The sequence below is a fragment of the Carcharhinus amblyrhynchos genome, chromosome 6 (genome assembly GCF_965287045.1).
Source record: "Carcharhinus amblyrhynchos chromosome 6, sCarAmb.v2.hapA, whole genome shotgun sequence".
NCBI lineage: Eukaryota > Metazoa > Chordata > Chondrichthyes > Carcharhiniformes > Carcharhinidae > Carcharhinus > Carcharhinus amblyrhynchos.
In genome coordinates, this window is record NC_137329.1 from 56,139,774 (window position 1) to 56,159,748 (window position 19,975).

General features: G+C 45.1%; 1 protein-coding gene across 3 annotated transcripts in view; it reads right to left on the minus strand.

The window, feature by feature from the left end:
• Window positions 1-1,416: 1,416 nt before the first annotated feature.
• The window catches only part of dgkza (diacylglycerol kinase, zeta a), a 475,544-nt gene continuing 456,985 nt past the window's right edge, over window positions 1,417-19,975 (minus strand). For all 3 annotated transcript variants that reach the window (XM_080190495.1, XM_080190494.1, XM_080190493.1), the window contains 2 exons: window positions 16,997-17,096; window positions 1,417-2,295 (listed from right to left, as the gene is read on the minus strand). In XM_080190495.1, coding sequence (XP_080046621.1) covers window positions 2,179-2,295; window positions 16,997-17,096 — 217 coding nt within the window. In that variant the 3' untranslated portion in view covers window positions 1,417-2,178. The remainder of the gene's footprint in view (window positions 2,296-16,996; window positions 17,097-19,975) is intronic.

Below are 19,975 nucleotides of genomic sequence, written 5' to 3' on the forward strand. Positions count from 1 at the left end.
CTGATAGGTTGGAGCCCACAGGGACCATTCAAATCAAATTACACCTTAAAATGTTCAGCGTCTTAAAAAAGGTTAATGGCCCCATCAGGATTTTAAAAAGGTCACACCAGAAATTGCTTTGTCACAACATTCCATATGACCTCTTTCAGAATGGAAGAGGACAGACATGGCTTTAGTAGCAGCCACAATGTAGAGAGGCATGAGAATCTGCAAAAAAACATTCCTCCAATCTGGCCAAATTCTGTTTTTGAAGTCCAAATAGATTGCCTGTCTTAATATGGTTACTAGGGAAGGGGCACTGGTTACAGTTCCCTGAAAGGTCAGAAACTGAATGACTGGTCCTGCAGAAGAATCATGTTGGCCAAAATTTTCAGGCCATTCATGCCGGTGGGATTCTCCGGTCCTGCAGGCAGTGCACTCCTACCTGTGGGTATCCTGCCATCAATGGGTGACATCGATGGGAATTCCCATTGATAGCAACGGAACCAGAGGATTCCGCTGCTAGCGAACAACACACCACCTCCCGATGGTGGAAAAATGCCCATTAACTCTCTGTCTACACATGCTGCCAGCCAGACCTGCTGAGTATTTCCAGCATTTTCTGCTTTTATTTCAGATTTCCAGCATCTGCAGTATTTTATTGAAAGACTGGTTGATTTCCCCCCCACCCTAGTTTGGGGCTTTGAGGTTAACTGTGGCACATTAAATGACCAGGTAACAGCACAGAACAATAGAACCGAGGACCTGCCTGGTTGCTGGGACTCAGTACTGCACAAGTCCATTCACTGTGATCAACTGAGCCAGCACGGAAGCAGAGAGTAACTCTCAAACAAATACTCCTTTGGACATAACCATGGTGAAGGCCCCCATTGCCAACTTGTGGAATGTTCTAAATTTGCATTTCTGCTCATTGACTCGGAATAGGATTTTTAAAAAACAACCGTCATTGTCTTAAAAACGTCTTGCACAAACCTTTCTCAATTAGACAACTTATACTGAAAAATGCAGTATGGTGGCAGCGAGTGTCTGAAAATTTTGATCTGCAGCTATACAGATCTGCAGTCTTTTTCAGAAATGCCCAGGTAAAAGTAAACAGTAACACCAGTGGCTTGTTTCAAAAAAATTATCAACAGTAAAAAGGGTAGATATGAAATGTCTGTAATAGGGGTACGGATTTATCTGTCGCCATCTCTCACCAGTAAATCAAATTGCTGGTTAATTTGGGCCCCGGACATCAGGGAAACCCAGCCACTTGATCCGCAACTGCCACACAGCTTCCAGTTTCGCTTTCTTAGTCTCCTCTGGCTTTGTGGACCCCACCCCATCCCCCACCATCCTCTGGTGGTTATGAATGGATGCTGACTGCAAACACCAATCACACACCCCCCTCCCACCCCCACCCCCCCCGCCCACCACTACACTGTAAACATTACAAAAGCTAAACGAACTGCCCTTTAAACTCCAGTGAGTTAGTAGCAGACATCATTTGAAATCACATTTAACAGCATCACAATTAAACATTCCAATGTGCACACAAAAAAGTATACTTTTCCACATAATTTTCTTTTAAAAAATACGCCTGCAAAATAGAATAATTAGATCCATATTAATATTTTCAGCCTCCACTATAATACACTGGCCCTTTACAAAGTAGTGAGTGTTCACCTTGGATCCTTTCATATGACCTCTCGAATCGCTACCATCTCAGCAGCAAGGACAGCAGTAGGCATATCCCAGGTATGGAAATACGTGGTGCTACTATGTAGCGTGCAGTTTAAACAGTTAACTCGAGACATCACTGCTTGTAGCCAACTTTGTTAAACACCATTGACCTTATTCATCCATCCATTCATGAGGCTCACCTTGGCAGGTTTGTTACCACTCAACCGTTGCTTGGTAGCAGTAACTGTCTTGTTGCCATGTTTGGTTTTGGCATCTTGGTTGCTCCAGCTCGTGGCTTTAGTCAGTTGTCAGTTGTGGGGGGAGGGATGTGCGGGGAGGGGGGTCAATAAAAAAAAATGCACGCACACATACACGCACACACACACAGGCCAGCCGGTAGTTGAGTCACCAACGAACTGTGTTCTTACAAATGGCAGGGGCCATGCACAGTCTTTGGGGGGAGGAGGGCGAGATGGAGTGGGGGAGCGGGGCCTTGCCATCAGCTCCTCGCTGGTGTTACACAGCCGTCTCCTGGTCCTCTCGCTGAATCATCTGGTAGTGCTGTCGGTTCTCCAGGTATGCTGCCAGCTCCATGTCCATGGCCTTCTCTGCTTTGTTTTTGGGAGTGTCTCCCTGAGAGGCAGGATGAGAAAGAGAGAAAGGTCAGTCAGGAAGGGGAAGAACGTGCACGACACCAATGTTCTACCTTCCCTTTTAATAGATACCTTTTAAAAGCAGGCTAACTAAACCAGAGCAACAGGCAATACTATCTGAAAGAGGTTTGAAATAGGTTGCATCTTTTTGCTGATGTTTTGTTAATATCTCAATGGCTCCTCACAACATAGAATCAAAGAATCCTACAGTGCAGGAGACCAGTCAACCCATCGAGTCTCACCGACCACAATCCCACCTAGGCCCTATTCCCATATTCCTGTGCATTTACTCTAGCTAGCTAGTCCCCTAACACGAAGGGTCAATTCAGCATGACCAATCCACCTAATCCGCACATCTTTGAACTATAGGAGGAAACCAGGGCACCCAGAGGAAACCCACATAGACACGGGGAGAATGTGTAAACTCCACATAGACAGTGACCCAAGCCAGGAATCAAACCTGGGTCTCTGGCACTGTGAGGCAGCAGGAAACATCTATTTAATATCAGGATAGTTTAAGCCTGTTACAAAGTAGACTCTTCTTGTGGTATGCTATCAGCTGTGGCATCAGTTGGTAGCACTGTCAAGAAATCATGGGCCTAAATTTTTAGGATGGCGGGGGTGGGGTTGGGGAGCTGGGTCTGAGTGCCTTGCTGCCATTTTATACTCTAATGAACATTCACTGGCATTAAGCAGGAGTTCTGCACTCCACTTGGGAGAATATCCTACCTCGAAGAGCTGCCAGCCAATTTGCAGTGGCCAGAAGAGAAACTGCATGGAGCTGCCTGATGCTAAGTCTGGAGAACTAGAAACACAGATAAGTGTAAGGGGTCCAGGGTGGGAAGGATAAGGAAGGGGCTGGGCATTGTGAAGACAGCGATTGGGGTCTCGTGGTATAGGCTTGGGGAGTCGGGGGGTGGTCCCGGAGGTTATTAGGCCTAAAGGGGAGGGCGCCCCAGTCAGAAAGGGACCTCTGTGTCGAAAACATCTGACCTCGTCTGTGTCTGGGATTCTCCGGAGTCACTGCAGCAAATGAAGTTTTGCTGAAAGCTAAATTCTCCATTCCTGCTGCCAACAGAGGCAGGTGTGGATGAGATTGGAGAATCCCGCTCCTGATATGGGCGCCCTCCCCTCACCTTTCCCATCCAACCAAGATCAAAGCTTCTTTATTTCTCGTTTCGTCCACGTAGCCTCAATCCTACCACCAGCCCCTCAGGTTTGAGGCTGGGCAGGAAATGGCCCTTAATGACAGTTAATTGGTGATCTAAGGGCCTCAGCTGGGGCAAGGGTGGATTTCAGCCCTTTCAGGTGAAGCAGTGCTTCACATGCACCTCTTCAATCTGATCTATTGCATTCACTGTTCCCAATGCAGTCCACTCTACATCAGAAAGACAAAACGTAGGGTGACCGCTTTGCTGGACCCTTCAGTGCGTCTGCAAGCAGAACCCAGACCTCCCTGTCACTTGCCACTTCAACACATCACCCTGCTCTCCTGTCCACATGTCTGCCCTTAGCTTTTTGCAATGTTCTAGCGAACCCCAACATAAACTGGAGGAACAGTACCTCTCCTTCCGATTGGGCACTTTACAGCCTCTGGACTGAATATTCACCCCATTTCTATTTGCTTTATTTCCATTTGTTTCAATTTACTAATTGATTATTCATCAATTTTTATCATCCTTCTTTCTCACTTCCATTTTTCCACTTCTCCATTCCCACTCTCCATCTCGCAACCACCCCCAACTCTCTGCCCGCCACCCGCCACCCCAACCGCTCCCCGAGCACACTCCCCCTTTAGCCTTAACCATCTATACCTCTGTTCCACCATTCCTGATCACTTAATGGTCACTTTTCGTACTTTCTCAGCCTTCTTCATCCTCATTTACATTGCTTTTGTCTAATTACAGCACCCCACCACCCTCATAGTGTAAAGCTCTTTGCTTTGCTCTTAGATCTGATGAAAGATCATTCAGACTTGAAACATTGGCTCTGTTCCTTCTCCACAGATGATGTCAGACCTGCTGAGATTTTGCAGCATTTTCTGTTTTCATAATGTTTTGGGGACCCGGGTCTGAAACCTGCCACAGCAGATGGTGGAATTTGAATTCAACAAAAATATCTGGAATTAAGAATCTACTGATGACCATGAAAACATTGTTGACTATTGGAAAATCCCATCTGGTTCACTAATGCCCTTTAGGAAAAGGAACCTGCCCTCTGTATCTGGTCCGGCCTACATGTGATTCCAGAGCCACAGCAATGTGTCTCTCAACTATCCTCCAAGGGCAACTTGGAATGGGCAATGCGTGGGCAATGACCAGCCAGTGAGGCCCCATGTCCTACAAATTAATAAAATAATATCCCAGGGAAGCACTTCAAAGCAGGACAGAGGATGCTGTCTGGGGTAACAATTACCCCTCAATCAACGCCACAAAAACAGATTATCATTGTTTCATTTGCTTATTGTGGGAGCTTGCTGTGTAAACTGTTTGCTAGATGACTACATTTCAAAAGTATTTGATTGGGCACAAGAGCTTTGGGTGTCCTGAGGTAGTAAAAGGCGCAATAAAAATGCAAGTTCTCCTTTTTTTTGTGATTACAAACTAGTGGCTTCAACCTGGCTACACCAACATTGGGCTCTCCTCAACGTTTTCCACACTGGCCAAGACCTTTCTGCAGCAAATTGGCACAAGTGGGGCCTTGTAGGAACCTGAGCTACAGCTGTGGTGCATCCCAATCAATGACTCACCGTACTGAAGTCTGATCCTGACAAAATTCAGCAAGGGCTCAGAGAGCTTGGGATTACTGCATACGCTAAGAAAAAAGCATCCTCCATTGCCCACGCTTGCTCCTGGCACAGTTAACAATGATGACCAGCGTTGCCAATCCCTCTATCTCCCTCTCTGGAGTAATCCTTGGCACATGACAAGGAGTAAGTTGATTCATGACAGAGGAAGGAAACTCTGGTGTTCTGTAGATCACACTGTGGCAGCATGGCTAAAACAGCTTTGAAAATAGAATTCCAAATACAGAGAAATTGTGCTTTTTGATTAGTTAAGGACAACACCTTCTATTCCCATTATACATTTTTATATTCATTTTTCAGGATGTGGGTGCCATTGGCTAGGCCAACATTTATTACCCATCCCTAAATACCCTCAGGAAGGTGGTGATGAGCTGAACTGCTGCAGTCCCTGTGAAGCCGGAACTCCCACTCACCTGACGAAGGAACAGCGCTCCAAAAGCTAGTGGCGTTTGCTATCAAATAAACCTATTGGACTTTAACCTGGTGTTTTGAAACTTCTTAGCTGGTACATCCACAGTGCGTTAGGAAAGGAATTCCAGGGAAAGAGTATCATAGAATCCATAGATCATGGAATCCCTACAGTACAGGGAAGGCCATTCGGCCCATCGAGTCTGCACCAGCCACAATTCCACCCAGACCATATTCCCCTAATCTCACATATTTATCCTGCCAATCCCCTGACACTAGGATCAGTTTAGCATGGTCATTCAACCTAACCCGCACAGCTTTGAAGTGTGGGAGGAAATCGGAGCACCCAGAGGGAACCCACAGAGACACGGGGAGAACATGCCAACTCCACACAGTCAAAGGCCGGAATTCAACCCAGGTCCCTGGCAGCAGTGTTAACCACTGTGCTACTGTGCCACCCCAAAGTATGGCAAGCTACTTCATAAGTAAGTAAATGAAAACAGATGAGGAGCCGAGGAAGAAGGGAATAAGAAGTGAGTAAAACTTGATGCAAGAGATGAAAAGATTTGAAAAGATTTCAAAGGAGCATGAAAACACATGTGGAGTGGATTTGGGAGGCAGTCGGATCCAGGGTGGTTGAGGAATCATCTGGATTGGAGGGAAGCACAAAAAAGCCAGAAGGACAAAGACTTTGGGAGGGTACGAGGGATTGGGGAATTATACAGAGAACAGGGTGAATGGTAAAGCCATGTAGGAATTTGAAGATTTAGAAGTAGATTTTAGACTGTGAGGCTGAAAGGCAATGCAGGTGAGTTAAGATCAAGCTGACAGATGATCGGGATTTAATACAGGGGCAATCTGTGTGTGTGTGTATTATACAGGGGCAGTGTTTGCGTGTGTGTGCATTTGAGTGGATTTTGGACACGTCGGGCTGTGTGGTTTAAGGAAGACATCAAGGGAAAGATCAGATCCAGGATCTCTCCTGATCAGTCTTAATGGTGATGGTGAAGTATGGAATTGTTCCCTGGGTCACTGGATATGAATGGCGTGCTCGGTCTTGGTCACAGCAATCAGATCATTTAAATACCAAGAGCAGTGAAATTGGACATTGATTAGTAGCACACAATGGGCAATGGTGAAACAGCAGATCATTGTATAGATCTCATCTGATTTTTAAAACATTTCCCATTGAAGTCAATGGTGTAGATAATTGGGCAGGATGTAAAAAGGAGGGCTGTAGATTTGCTTGCGTTATCGACAAAGACCAGCACTCTGCACCTAATCTAAATCAGCATGAGAATGCTGGAAATATATCTACAATAAGAAGTCTCACAACACCAGGTTAAAGTCCAACCAATTTATTTGATAGTAAACTCACAAGCTTTTGGGGTTTGCCCCTTCGTCAGGTGAACCTGGTGTTGTGAGACTTCTTACTGTGTTTACCTCAGTCCAACGCTGGCATCTCCACATCAGGAAATATATCTACAATACAGGGGAAGGTATCAATCAAGGCAACTCAGATTGTAAATGGACGATAATCCCTTCACTCTGATCAACAACTTGTATTTACAGAGTACCATTACCTTCGTAAAACATCCCAAAGGGAGAATCGCATGTTCTCAGAAAGAGAAATCTGGCACTGAGCAAGGGAGGAGATGGTAGGATCACATTCAAAGCAGTTGTGCATGTCAGAGAATGAGGGAGAGATGGAGGCAAGGAGGCTTAGGGACGGAAGTGCCCTAATGTGAACGCATGGAATACAGCTGTCTTCAGTATGAAGTGTGAGAGCTGGAGTTTGTAAGGGTAGAGAGGCCTGTAATTCTTCTGTCACTATAACCCCACGGCATGAAGCAAGGCAGCAGCCCCCCACAAGCACTTCACATGTAAGTCATGCTTCCTGTCGGCTGGACAACATCCTATCGCGAAAGCCATCAAATCAGTTAGGTTCCTTCTCTTTCCCTCACACTTCTTGCATTGCCATCTCCCACAGGACAAGTGAAGGCGACACTACAGATGAAAGCAAATTCCAAACTGTTTCAGAGGACAGCAAGACAATAAAAGCCCTCAAGACTGAAACAGTTCTGAGTTCTTTGTAAGTCTAAAGTGTTTTAGCAGATGTTAAAAAGGAACAGCAATAGTTTCTTGTGGGTTCATTGTAAATATTATTATCTTACATCCAGATTATAATATTGTGTTGAGGCCAACTTAATTGAGGATTGAAGATTGACCAGTATCAGTTTTAAGATTCCTGTATGACTTTCAGTTCAGACTGCCAATCGCTATAAAAGGAGACAATCTAAAATCCATTTCTAAATCTTCATATTCCTCCACGGATTTAACTGTCACCCTGTTCTCTGCATACTTCCCCAGTCCCTCATACCCTCCCAAAGTCTTTGTCCCTCTGGATCTTTTGTGCTTCCACTAATCCCTCCAATCCAGAAGATTCCTCAACCACCCTGGATCCGACTGCCTCCTGAATCCACTCCACACTTTCGGCTCCTCATGGGTGAACATTCTACACTGTCTAATCCATACAGCTGGAAATTTTCACCAATTCATTCCCTACACGACCGGCTATGTACAGTGGAGGGAGAATCCCAGATCACGCCCTGCACGCCACATGCAATGACTTGAATCAATCCGAAAGTTATTAAGACATTTACCAATTCTTCCCCAAGTTTCTATAAATATTCTTGATTTCCTTCCAAGAATGTTCTGCAACATTTTAGTATCACTGAAATCATCCCAAGAGTAAAGAACGTAGCTCGTAAATGTTTACCGAAGTCCAATAAATCGTTAGAGCTCCCAGCCATTATTTTTCTAGAGAGCAAAGGAAGGCTCTCATTAACATTTTGAGCTTTATACACTTATTGGTCTTCTGAATTTAAATTCTACATTGACCCGTGTGTGTGCTCAGATTATTTTATTTCTACTTGATATGAGAGAACTCAAGAGCTGGAGATGTGTGCTTTGTTTTATTTTCTCCTCTCCCTCAAGGTCTGACATACCTCTGTGTCAAATTGGACCACCCACACATTTATTCGTTGAAGCCCATGACAAATGAGTGACAGGTGAGAAACAGTTAGCCATCCCGTGGAGGACCATATCCAAATTCCTTCAAGTGCTCTAGCTGGCTTCAAAGTCAACCATCAAGAATCTCTCCCCTGGGACAGAATGAGCTCCCTTCTAACTGACTATGTCAATGGGGCTGTCTCCTTTGCCCATCATTACCTCCAGCCTAAAGCCACCCCCAGAGCCAAGGTGGAAACTTTACTTACTGGCAGGTGAACTTCACACAGTATGTTGTAATAAGCACTGAAAGCAAATCACTTTCTGAACAACAGCTCAGCCACCTATTCCTTTCCCCCGAGGTTTCTGCCTTTAGAATTGGTGGTGATAAAAATTTAAAATGTGTGCCCATGTCTCACAATGGCATCTGCCGCTCCATGGGCACTGTGTAAGGAAGTAAAAACCACAGTCGTACAAAGCACCTACACAGCTTATGTGCTTATGCAGCCCCCCACCACAGTGGCTATACTGAACCCACAAAGAAGGTAGTCACCGTGGCCTGGCACTAGAGCCATATTTTCTCAACAGGCTTTTTATCAAACTACTGTCTCCTATTGCTGATTTTTCACAGTTTCCAGTGGTTGCTATAGCATTCATACAAGAGAGCCTTACAATGTGGTGAATGCTTATAATTTTCCATGCCAGGCTGATCTGGGGCCTACAAAAGGCCTTCTCACGCAGAGGCGCAGGATTTAATGCTTTGCCAGAACTGAACTGGTTCTCCACTGAAATGTGCTGCCTCTTATAGCAATAGAAGGCATTTCTGAATGAGCTCATGGAGTGAAACCCCCTACTGTTCTTCCATTGGATGAGACAGCAAGGATTAATTACTCTGAAAGCTTTGTGGGTAGGATGGTGCTTCAGTGTATTGATATATGAGCACATTGCCCTACGTCATTCAATGCACGAGTGGATGCTCTAGCGATTCACTTTAATCAGACACCAGAGCGAGATACTCGTCTACTGGCAAAAGGTTAGAAATTGTGTGTTGCAGAAGGGCCTTGGGAGGCACCTCCTTTCGAGCCACTAATGGAATAGAAAGTTGGGGAACTATTAAAAATAATTTTTTCAAACTTCATTCTTAAAGTAACAAAAATCAGAGTGGATCAGGCAAACCCAAATTCATTCCTCGCTTGCTCCAAAAACCAAAATCCAATTGAATCCAATTCAAGATTCCCGCAGGGAGTCAAAAAAGATCCAAACTGACAAGATGAGGCATTGCATCCCATCTTGGGCTTGATCTGACGCTTGATCATAAGCAAAAGGCCAAGAAAATAGCCGAGAGCAATGAAAGGAAGAGACTTGCATACATATGATGCATTTCACAACCTCCAAATGCTTCAGAGTCAATGAGACACCTTTTCTGGAGGGCAGCCACTTTTGCAATGATGCAGAAACATGACAGCCAAGATCCTACAAACACGAATGAGGTCATCTCCAGACTATTGTTCTTATTAAGTGATGTTGATTAAAGGGCAAATATAGGCCAGGCCACCAGGAACTGCTCTTGCTCAAAATAGTGCCATGGAATCAAGGTAGACAGGGTCACACACATCTTTAACAGTGCATCACTTCCTTAGTACTGGATGAGGCATCAGCACTGGTTTTATTAACAGGTCACCAGTGGGTCTTGAACCCACAAGGTTCTGATTCAAGAAAGTGCTACCCCTGAGCCACAGCTGGTATCCAATCACCTTGGCTTAAGGCAAATTGGGGCAGTCAGACAGAATACCCACCTGAAGCCAGGATACTGACCAAAATTCTCCAGTCATTCATGTCCTGCCACTGCTGCCAGTCAGAATGGAGAATTTGCTCAGCCAAATCTCTGTACAATGCAACAGGACCAGAGAATCCCACTGGTGTGGATGGCTGGAATCCGCTCACTTGCTGGTATTTTATGACCTCTCTCGGGCGAGGCTTGTAAAATCCAGCCCGAGGCCAATGGAGAACTCTGTTCTGCGAGCCACGCCTGGCTGATTCTGGGGCAGACGTGGCAGTAAAATTCCGGCCAATATCTCCAGCGCAGAAAGAATCAGAATGGAGAGGGAAGAGTCAATGGTATGAAGTTGTTGAACTCAATGTTGATTCCAGAAGGGTATAAAGTGCCTAATCAAAAAATTATTTTCCTCCTTTCTATTGCTTTTCAGTAACTGCAGTATTTTGCTTTTAATCGGATGTAATTATTCATTATTCTGCTATTTACGATCACTTTGGACAAATCATTTGTTTCTTTCCTACAACTATTATCAATCCCTTTGCCCTTTGTATCATGAAATCTTTTGTCAGTCAATCTCTCCCACTCTATAACAAATCTTCCTTTTTGTTCCCCCGCCCCGGCACTCTTTTCATTGCATCAATATATTTCCATAGGAACACAGGAGCAAGAGTAGGCCAATCAGCCCCTCGAGCCTGCTCTGTCATTTAACTAGATCATGGCATATCTACCTCAACACCATTTTCCCGCATTATTCCCATACCCTTTAATGCGTCAAGTGTCTTGAGATCTATCGATCTCTGTCTTAAAATCACTCAATGATTGAACCTCCACAGTCCTCTGTGGTAGAAAATTCCAAAGGTTCAACACTCTCTGACAGAAGAAATTCCTCCTTATATATGTCCCAAATTGCCTACCTCTTATTCTGGCACTCTGCCCCCCAGTTCTAGCACCTACCTACCCCTACCAGCCAAGAAAACATTCTTCCTGCATCTATCCTATCAAGTCCTGTAAAAAACTTGCATGCTTCAATGAGGCTATTCTTCTAAAGTCCAGAGAACACAGACCCAGTTTGCTCAATCTCTCCTCATAGAACAATCCAAGCACTCCCTCTATAGCAAGTATGTCCTTCCTTTATGATTATTGTTTCTCAGCATAGAAACAGGAGCTGGCCATTTCGCCCCTTGAACGTGTAATAATAATTACTCTTTTCAATGATTTGAAATTTTACAAGATTTGTTCCAGAACATGCTGTTGAAAATCAACAACTAAAAGGTGTATTATATCCATTTTCACACATGCTTTTAGAATCATAAAAACTCTACAGGGCAGAAGACGGCCATTCGGCCCATTGAGTCCACACTGACCACAATCTCACCCAAGCCCTCTCCCCATAACCCCACACTTTTACCCTATGTAGTCTCCCTGACATAAAGGGACAATTCTAGCATGATCAATCCAACTAACCCCCACATCTTTGGACGTGGGGGGAAACTGGAGCACCTGGAGGAAACCCATGCAGACACGGGGAGAAGGTACATACTCCACACAGACAGTGACCCATGCCGGGAACTGAACCTGGGTCCCTGGCATTGTGAGGCAGCAGTGCTAACCACTGCACCACCTGTACAATTCAACCATAAAACACTGTATGGTAGGTCACACAAGAAAGTAGTTTGGCACTGTTTACCAGTGTAAATGGGTGCACTATGAATATTATTGAGGGAACGGTTGAGACTCTCGTGAGATTCGATGCCCCACCCCCGCCCCCCCAAGCAGGATTTCCAGCAATGGAGGTGCTTCACCATGGGTTGCTGGCAGGATAGCACAAATTGAGAACAATTTGTGCTGCTCACTGGCCGTGCTGCGGGAAAGGCCAGAAAATCCTGGCCTTAGTTTTGCTCTTCTTTGGAGTACCAAAAATACTTTGTGTCGTTCGACACCAAAAGCTAACACTTTGACCTTCTCCTTCAGGTTAGTTATGTTCCTTTACATTGCTTTTTCAATTGGCTTTCATTGTGCCTGTTTCTCTTCGGCTGTTTGTTTTCCTAATAAGGCTGGACTGTAGGGCAACTTCTTTACTAAAGCTGATCACAGGGCAGAAAGGGTTATTTGAACTAATACGATGCATACAGAGTGCTGTGAGAGTGCCTGTAATATTTAATAGCAGCCTCTGGGCCTGTCTGAATAAGCTCCATAGGTGGATAAACATTAGGATTGTGTGTGATGGACTGCAGTACATGGCAGTGAATGCCACTTATCATCATCATTACTATCGTTGCAGGATGTCTCCTTCATTGCTTAATTGCAAGCAAAGAGTTAGTTACGCTTTAACTCTTATAATGCTGGTGGTGATATTCGCTGAGTTAAGACAGTGCCACAGAACACCTCAAATTGTTTTGACCTTTAACTCATTGACACTTTGCCCTCAGCTGACAGGTAAAAAAGGCACCTCACCAGACAGCAGAGATTTCAGGAATGCTAACTTGTGGAATCCACATTCAGATTAGTGTTTCTGAAGAGGTGACACTGAAGGATCTGTTCTCCCAATCATTTCCATCTGTTGGCTTATTAACGACAGGGTCAGTACAGATTCCAGATGGTGGGGATTTTTTTTCCCCTCTCTCCTCTTGCTTTTGAAACTCCATCTGGTAATTTTCTTCCATAATAACAGCTCCTAACTAATTTCAAAATGGCCCTCACAACATTTGCCCCATCATCTGGCAGCTATACACTATTCTGGTCACATTAATTTAGCTGTCTTGCACATAGACAGCTGGGTTCTCACAGAAACAAGCCCTGCTGTATTATACAGTCTGCTGATGGAAGGTTAGCCTTCAAATTTTCTCAAAGGGGCTGTCGTTTTGGCTTTGCTCTGTCAAAACGGCACACTGTAAATCATATGGCGGCGAGCTGACTGCACCCTCTGACCACCACTCCTCCAACACCACCCCCATTCATCCAATATACCTCTCTGCTAGTACTGAGAGCAACTGTCCATAAAAAACTCTTTCTTTCCCATGAACATACATCTTGATGGCCCAATGAGTTGTGAAGCTGTAAAACACAGACTCACACCACATGGAGCTTCTCATGTTAGCCTCAGCCTCCAAGGAGAGCAGGGAAAGCATCGAGTTTAATCACAGAATGGTTACAGCGCAGAATGAAGCCATTCAGCCAATCGTGCTCATGCTGGCTGTCTGCAAGATCAATGTTTCTGCTTCCACCCCCTGTCCTTTACCTGGAGTCCTGCAATTTTCCTCTCCACAGATATTTATCCAACTCCCTCCAGAAATCATGACTGAATCTGCCACCACCACCACATTCACAGGCAGTGCCCTAACCACCCACTGCTTATAAAAGCTAACCAGTTTGTGAAACAAGAAGAAACGAGGGAGGAGAGAAAGAGAGAGAGAGAGAGAGAGAGAGACAGAGGGTGGAGAGAGAGAGAGAGAGAGAGACAGAGGGTGGAGAGAGAGAGAGAGAGAGAGAGAGGGTGGAGAGAGAGAGAGAGAGGGTGGAGAGAGAGAGAGAGAGGGTGGAGAGAGAGAGAGAGAGGGTGGAGAGAGAGAGAGAGAGAGGGTGGAGAGAGAGAGAGGGAGGCGGGGGAGAGAGAGAGGTAGGCGGGGGAGAGAGAGAGGGAGGCGGGGGGAGAGGGAGGCGGGGGGAGAGATGGGGAGAGGTGGGGAGAGAGGGGGGCAGAGAGGGGGGGAGAGGTGGGAAGGTGGGGAGGGGGAGGGGGAGGGGGAGAGGTGAGGAGGGGGAGAGGTGGGGAGGGAGGGGGGAGAGGTGGGGAGGGGGGGGCAGAGGTGGAGGGAGATGTGGGGGGGGGGGAAGAAATGTGACAGATATAAAACAAAGATGGACTCAGACAAGCATAAAAGAACAGTGGGGAGAGGAGGCTCACCCCAGGGCTCATATATGTCCTCCTAGAAAATATCTGAAGAGTCAAATCAGCTGAAATGTGGGCAGGGGGAGGAGGGGCACATGACCTACAAGCATAGTGTGACTGTAAAAGAACTGAAATAGGTAATTTAACCAACAGGTGTTTCAAGTATTACTTTAGTGGCTGGTGGAATAAACTTTCTTCCCATTGCTGCTTCATATTGGGAAGTCCCCCCACCACCATAATGCTTACCTTGTTTATCAAAAATCTGTCCAACTTTGTCTTGAATATATTTAATGACCCAGCCACTACTGCTTTCTTGGGAAGAAAATTCCAGGACTAATGACTAACTAAAAGAAATTTCTCTTTATCTCAGCCTTAATAGGGAAACCTCTTGTTCTTAAACAGTATCCCCTAGTTCCAATCTTCCCCCAATCCTAGTTTTCTGGAGGCGGCCTGGTAGCACAGTGGTTAGCACTGTGCCAGGGACCTGGGTTCGATTCTGACCTTGGCTGACTGTGCGGAGTTTGCATGTTTTCCCCATGTCTGTGCAGATTTCCTCCCACACTCAAAAATCATGCAGGTTAGGTGGATTGGCCGTGTTAAGTTGCCCCTTTATGTCCCAAGATGTGTTGGTTAGGTGGATTAGTTGTGATAAATGTGCAGGGTCATGGGGATAGGGTAGGGGGAAGTAATGGGCCTGGATAAAAGTCAGTGCAGACATGGTGGGCCAAATGGCTTCCTTTGTGCTTGTAGAGACTTAATGATTCCCATGACTCTTGCTTCAAGATGCAAAGACGTTCAATTATTAACCCTTAACTCTCCAAGGTGTCCAACATTTTACACTTCCAAGGTGTCATACAGTGGCTGCCCTGATTCTCTCTCCACTTGACCTGGCTCCTAACCTCATCAAGGGGAGGCACAGAACAATGGCAGTATTCAGCCCTGGATTGAAGAGTGAGGGAAGGCTACATCTGGTAGGATTAGGTTGGCCCCTGTTCATGGATGGTGTGCAAATTGACAAAGCACTATTGTATGGGAAAGCTAAAAATTTGAGGGGGGAGCACATTGCATGGGGGGGGTAAAAAAAATCATCCATTAACTAATTCATATGAATGTTAAGGAAGCTAAGCCATCAGTAAAACAACTTCTCAAACAATACATAAATCGTTAGGTCAACAATTCTTGTTTTAAGAGGAGTTTCTTTGAAGTAAACAATTATGACTATTTACGTAAATTGCCTGTTTTCAAAAGATTCAAGAGCAGATGCATCATGAGGTTTTATCTGGGACACGAACCTTTGATGTAGCAAACCATGGTGCATAAAGCAGCATGATTTTAGCAGCTATTTGGAGAGCTTCAAAGGCAGTAACATCTCAGCTTCTTTATCTATACACAGATTGATCACCCAAGCAGTTTATGATAACATCTGCTCTGCATACTCCACCATCAAATACCTTATGGTTACTTGGAATGGCGTCATTGTGAACTAAAGAAATGAGATGGACCCTAACATGGAGCAGCATGCTGTACAGCACTGTCTGCAGTTACAGTCACTTTAGTTAGAGTACTCTTTGTCCACGTCTTTACCGTAACAGCTTCTTTTTGAGGGGGGGGGATGGGGATGGATGGAAGTAAATTCACTAATTAACGCTGCCACAGAAAAAAAAGTTGAATTTTAACTAGAAGGAAGAGTTGAATTTTAAATGGATCTGAATCATGGCCATACAGTCCTGTCTTCCAAGTTGGCAAACTGCAACATGACAAGGAGTCCTTGACTAGAAGCTTCCTCCAGAGGAGGTGGACTGAGACATGTTCTGCTTGATTGGCACCCCATCCACAAACATTCACTTCCTCTACCACTGACATACAGTGACAGCAGTGTGTATCTACAAGATGCACTGCAAGAACTCACCAAGGCTCCTTAGGGAGCACCTTCCAAACTCGCGACCACTACCAATCCAGAAAGATAATGGCAGCAGATATAAGGGAACACGACCACCTGCAGTATATTTAAGACGCGGGTTGATAGGTTTTTGATAAGCAAGGGGATTAAGGGTTATGGGGAGAGGGTGGGAATGTGGAACTGAGATACGACAGATCAGCCATGATCTTATTGAATGGCGGGGCAGGCTCCAAGGGCTAGATGGCCTACTCCTGCTCCTATTTCTTATGTTCTTATGTTCTAAGTCACTCACCATCCTGACTTGGAAATAAATCACTATTCCTTCACTGTAGCTGGGTCATAATCCTGGAACTACTTCCCTAACAGCACCATGGGTGTACCTACACCTCATGGATTGCAGGAGTTCAAGAAGGCAGGTCACCATCACCTAATCGGGGGCAATTAGGGATGGACAATAAACGCTGGTCTAGCCTTTGAAACCCACTTTCCTTGAATGCATATTAAAAAGTCCTGCAAATCGAGGGGTTTTTGTATCAAGCCCCTACTACTTTCTGAGGGCAATGAAGGATGACCAATAAAAGGCAATCTCTACAGTGATGCCTGTCTTTTGAGTGCATAAAGGAAAAGAGAGCCAGAAAGTGAAATTTTGCAACACCACAGGCATCTAAATAGCGGGGACACAGCCGACAGCAGGAACTAAAGCTATTTTATAACTAGCATAACGTGTTTCTTTTTCTACCTCAATAAATATCTTATAGCTACAGATGGACTGTTGCACGGGGAGTTGGATCATCTGAACTTGGCACTTTGTAGTCACCATTTCACTCGCAGTGAATTTGTGGTCATTACTAAACAGAGACTTGGCACTTGATCCTGCTGCCATTACCATTACCTGCAAATCCGTCTTCATTAACGATGCACCAGCTTCAACAAGGAAGTGGCATATGGTTCGATGTCGGAGTGCAGCAGCTTTGTGTAGGACAGTCTCACCACTGCAAACAAAAATCATATGTTTGACTTTACACTTTGAAATATGAGGCTCCAGAGAGATTTCTCTTAACAGCGTAACATTATTCCAGTTATAAACATATGCTGCAACTGCAAAATTGGGCTCTTTATATTTTTAACAAAATGTTTTGGCTTATTGTTTTCCTTTGGAGATATTAACCCTCAATTCCCTTCCTCTCAGTTACCCAAGACCACAAACTCCAGCCTAAGGGAGAGGCCTTCAGAATATTCCAGAGCTTCTGCTAAAGCTGTGCTGAACCAGATTTTGGATGGTGCTTGCAGTCAGCAATAAGGTGTAGGGTGGGTAACCGTACTTACAACGTTGTCCCCTTTCACCTCTGCTGGAATTTTACCGCCTCGCCTGTCACAGAATCAGAGCGGGCAAGGGGCGCACAACGGAAATGTCCATTGATCTCGAGTGGGATTTCCCGGTCTCAGGTCGAGCGAGGCTGTAAAATCCCGCCTCTGGTCTCTGGTCGGGACCACCCTCTAATGGTAGAGAGATAATCACCGACAATTCAACAATACAAAGAACAAATGTCCCTCACTGCCCTGGCACGGTATTTTAGCCTCGGAGAATGCTTACCCGAAGATCAGAGGCTGAATGCCTGTGACCGTCATGGGTGAATACGACATTTGGCTTTGATCTTTGGGCAAGTGTTCTCTAAGGAGGCCTTCATGACACACGACAGCGCAGGGTCTCTGAGCAGAAACTGATATTCAAGTTCCGCACACATGAGGTCAGCCTCAACCGGAATCTTGGGTTCATGTCACACTATCTGTAACCCCCATGACTTGCCTGGGCTTGCAAAATCTCACTTATTGTCCTGTCTGGAGACAATACACATCTCTTTAACCTATGCTTAATGCTATCTCCACTCACATTGTCTGCACCTTTAAGACTTGATTACCTGTAAAAACTTGCATTCTAATCAGTATTCTGTAAACTGAGTGTGTATCTTTACATCCCCTGTTTGTGATCAGAACTCTCCACTCACCTGATGAAGGGTCAGAGGCCAGAAAGCTAGTGGCTTTTGCTACCAAATAAACCTGTTAGACTTTAACCTGGTGTTGTGAGACTTCTTACAATGAAAAGAAGATGCAAAGGAGATCAACAGCTCCCAGGACACAGTTGCAATGCAGAAAGAAGTTCAGTGACTTTACTAGAGTTGTCAAGGCAAGAATGCAAACATCTCTCACCTCCCACCCACAGCTGAACAATCACAATATTGCTTTCCCCTTCCCTACAATGAATGTGCAACACTTCCCCCAATTATCAACATCCTTGGGGTTACCATTGAGTTTGCCAACTTGCCAGGTAAACACAGTGACTACAGGAGCAGGTCAGAGGGTAGGAATACTGTGGTGAGTAACTCACCTCCTGACCTATCAAAGCCTGCCCATCATCCATAAGGCACAAGTCAGGACACTGATAATAATTAAATAGGTTTAGTCACTTCAAAAATAGTCAACTTTTGAAGCCAAAAATATTTCACAAGTTTTTAATGACTGTTTTTGCACTGGGTAGAATAATACTATTGGTCATATTTCCTGACATTATCTTGCCAGTTGCCTGGATGGGTGCAGCTCCAACAAGACTCAAGAAGCTTGACACCATCCAGGACAAAGCAGCCTGTTTGATTGGCATCACACCTACAAACATCCACTCGTTCCACCATCTACACGCAGTAGCAGCAATGTGCACTAGCTACAAGATGCACTGTAGAAATTCACCAAAGATCCTTTGGCAGCACCTTCCAAACCCTCGATCACTTCTGTCTAGAAGGACAAGGGCAGCAAATAAATGGGAACACTACCACCTGCAAGTTCCCTTCCAGGCACTCACCATCCTGACCTGGAAATATATCGCCATTCCTTCATTGTCGCTGGATCAAAATCCAGGAATTCCCTCATTGACGCAATTGTAGGTCAGCCCACAGCACATAGACTGCAGCATTTCAAGAAGGCAGCTATTCACCTCCTTTTCAAGGGCGACTAAGAATGGGCAATAAATGCTGGCCTAGCTTGTGATGGCCATGTCCCATGAACGAATAAAACAAAACTTCACATCTTCTCCTCCTACTCTCAGACTCCACACTTTGAACTCTCACCTTCACTGCAAACCTCACTTACCCAGGACTTACAATTTTGACATGACATACAAATCATTCTACCACGACAGGCACATTCCCAAAACACCTAACAAGAACATCACTATTCCTATTTTTCTTTCTTGCAGGGGCTGAGCACATACAGTCTAGGACAGAAGGCCATAGCCAAACAAAGCCAACACAGCACAGACCATCATGCGAAGGCATTATAATGATTGTGACGATGGCAGCCCCGGCGGAGATATCCTTTCGGTTTTTTTTTAAACAGCCTTTTCTCTTTATCCTTTCTTGGTTCCATCTCCCTTATGTACTCTGCAAGAAAAACTGCAGCTGCTTTCAGGCCAGTCTTCCTGAAAATGCAGTGTCACTTTATCCAACCCAAAGAGCCACTACTTCAGACATTGGCATCATGCGTAGTTTGGAAGGTGGGCAATTGTGGTTGGCTCCATAACAACAACTGAGTGATGCAGAGGAGCATAATAAAACTAAAACACCGGGCAGCGTAAGAATATATTAGGACAGCTTGGTCACAGCGATATGTTCCTGGGAGTGTCTTAAAGGAGGAAAGGAGGCAGAGAGGAATTCCAGAAAATGGGACCAAGCAGCTTAAAGCATAGCTGCCAAAGCTGGGTTGAAGAAAATCGGTGTTACACACATTGCTGTGTGTGCAGAGGTTATTGCATAGGGACAGAATTACAAGGAGTAAATGTTGAAAAAAAACCCCTCGAATCAATTAACTTGTATGGCATGAA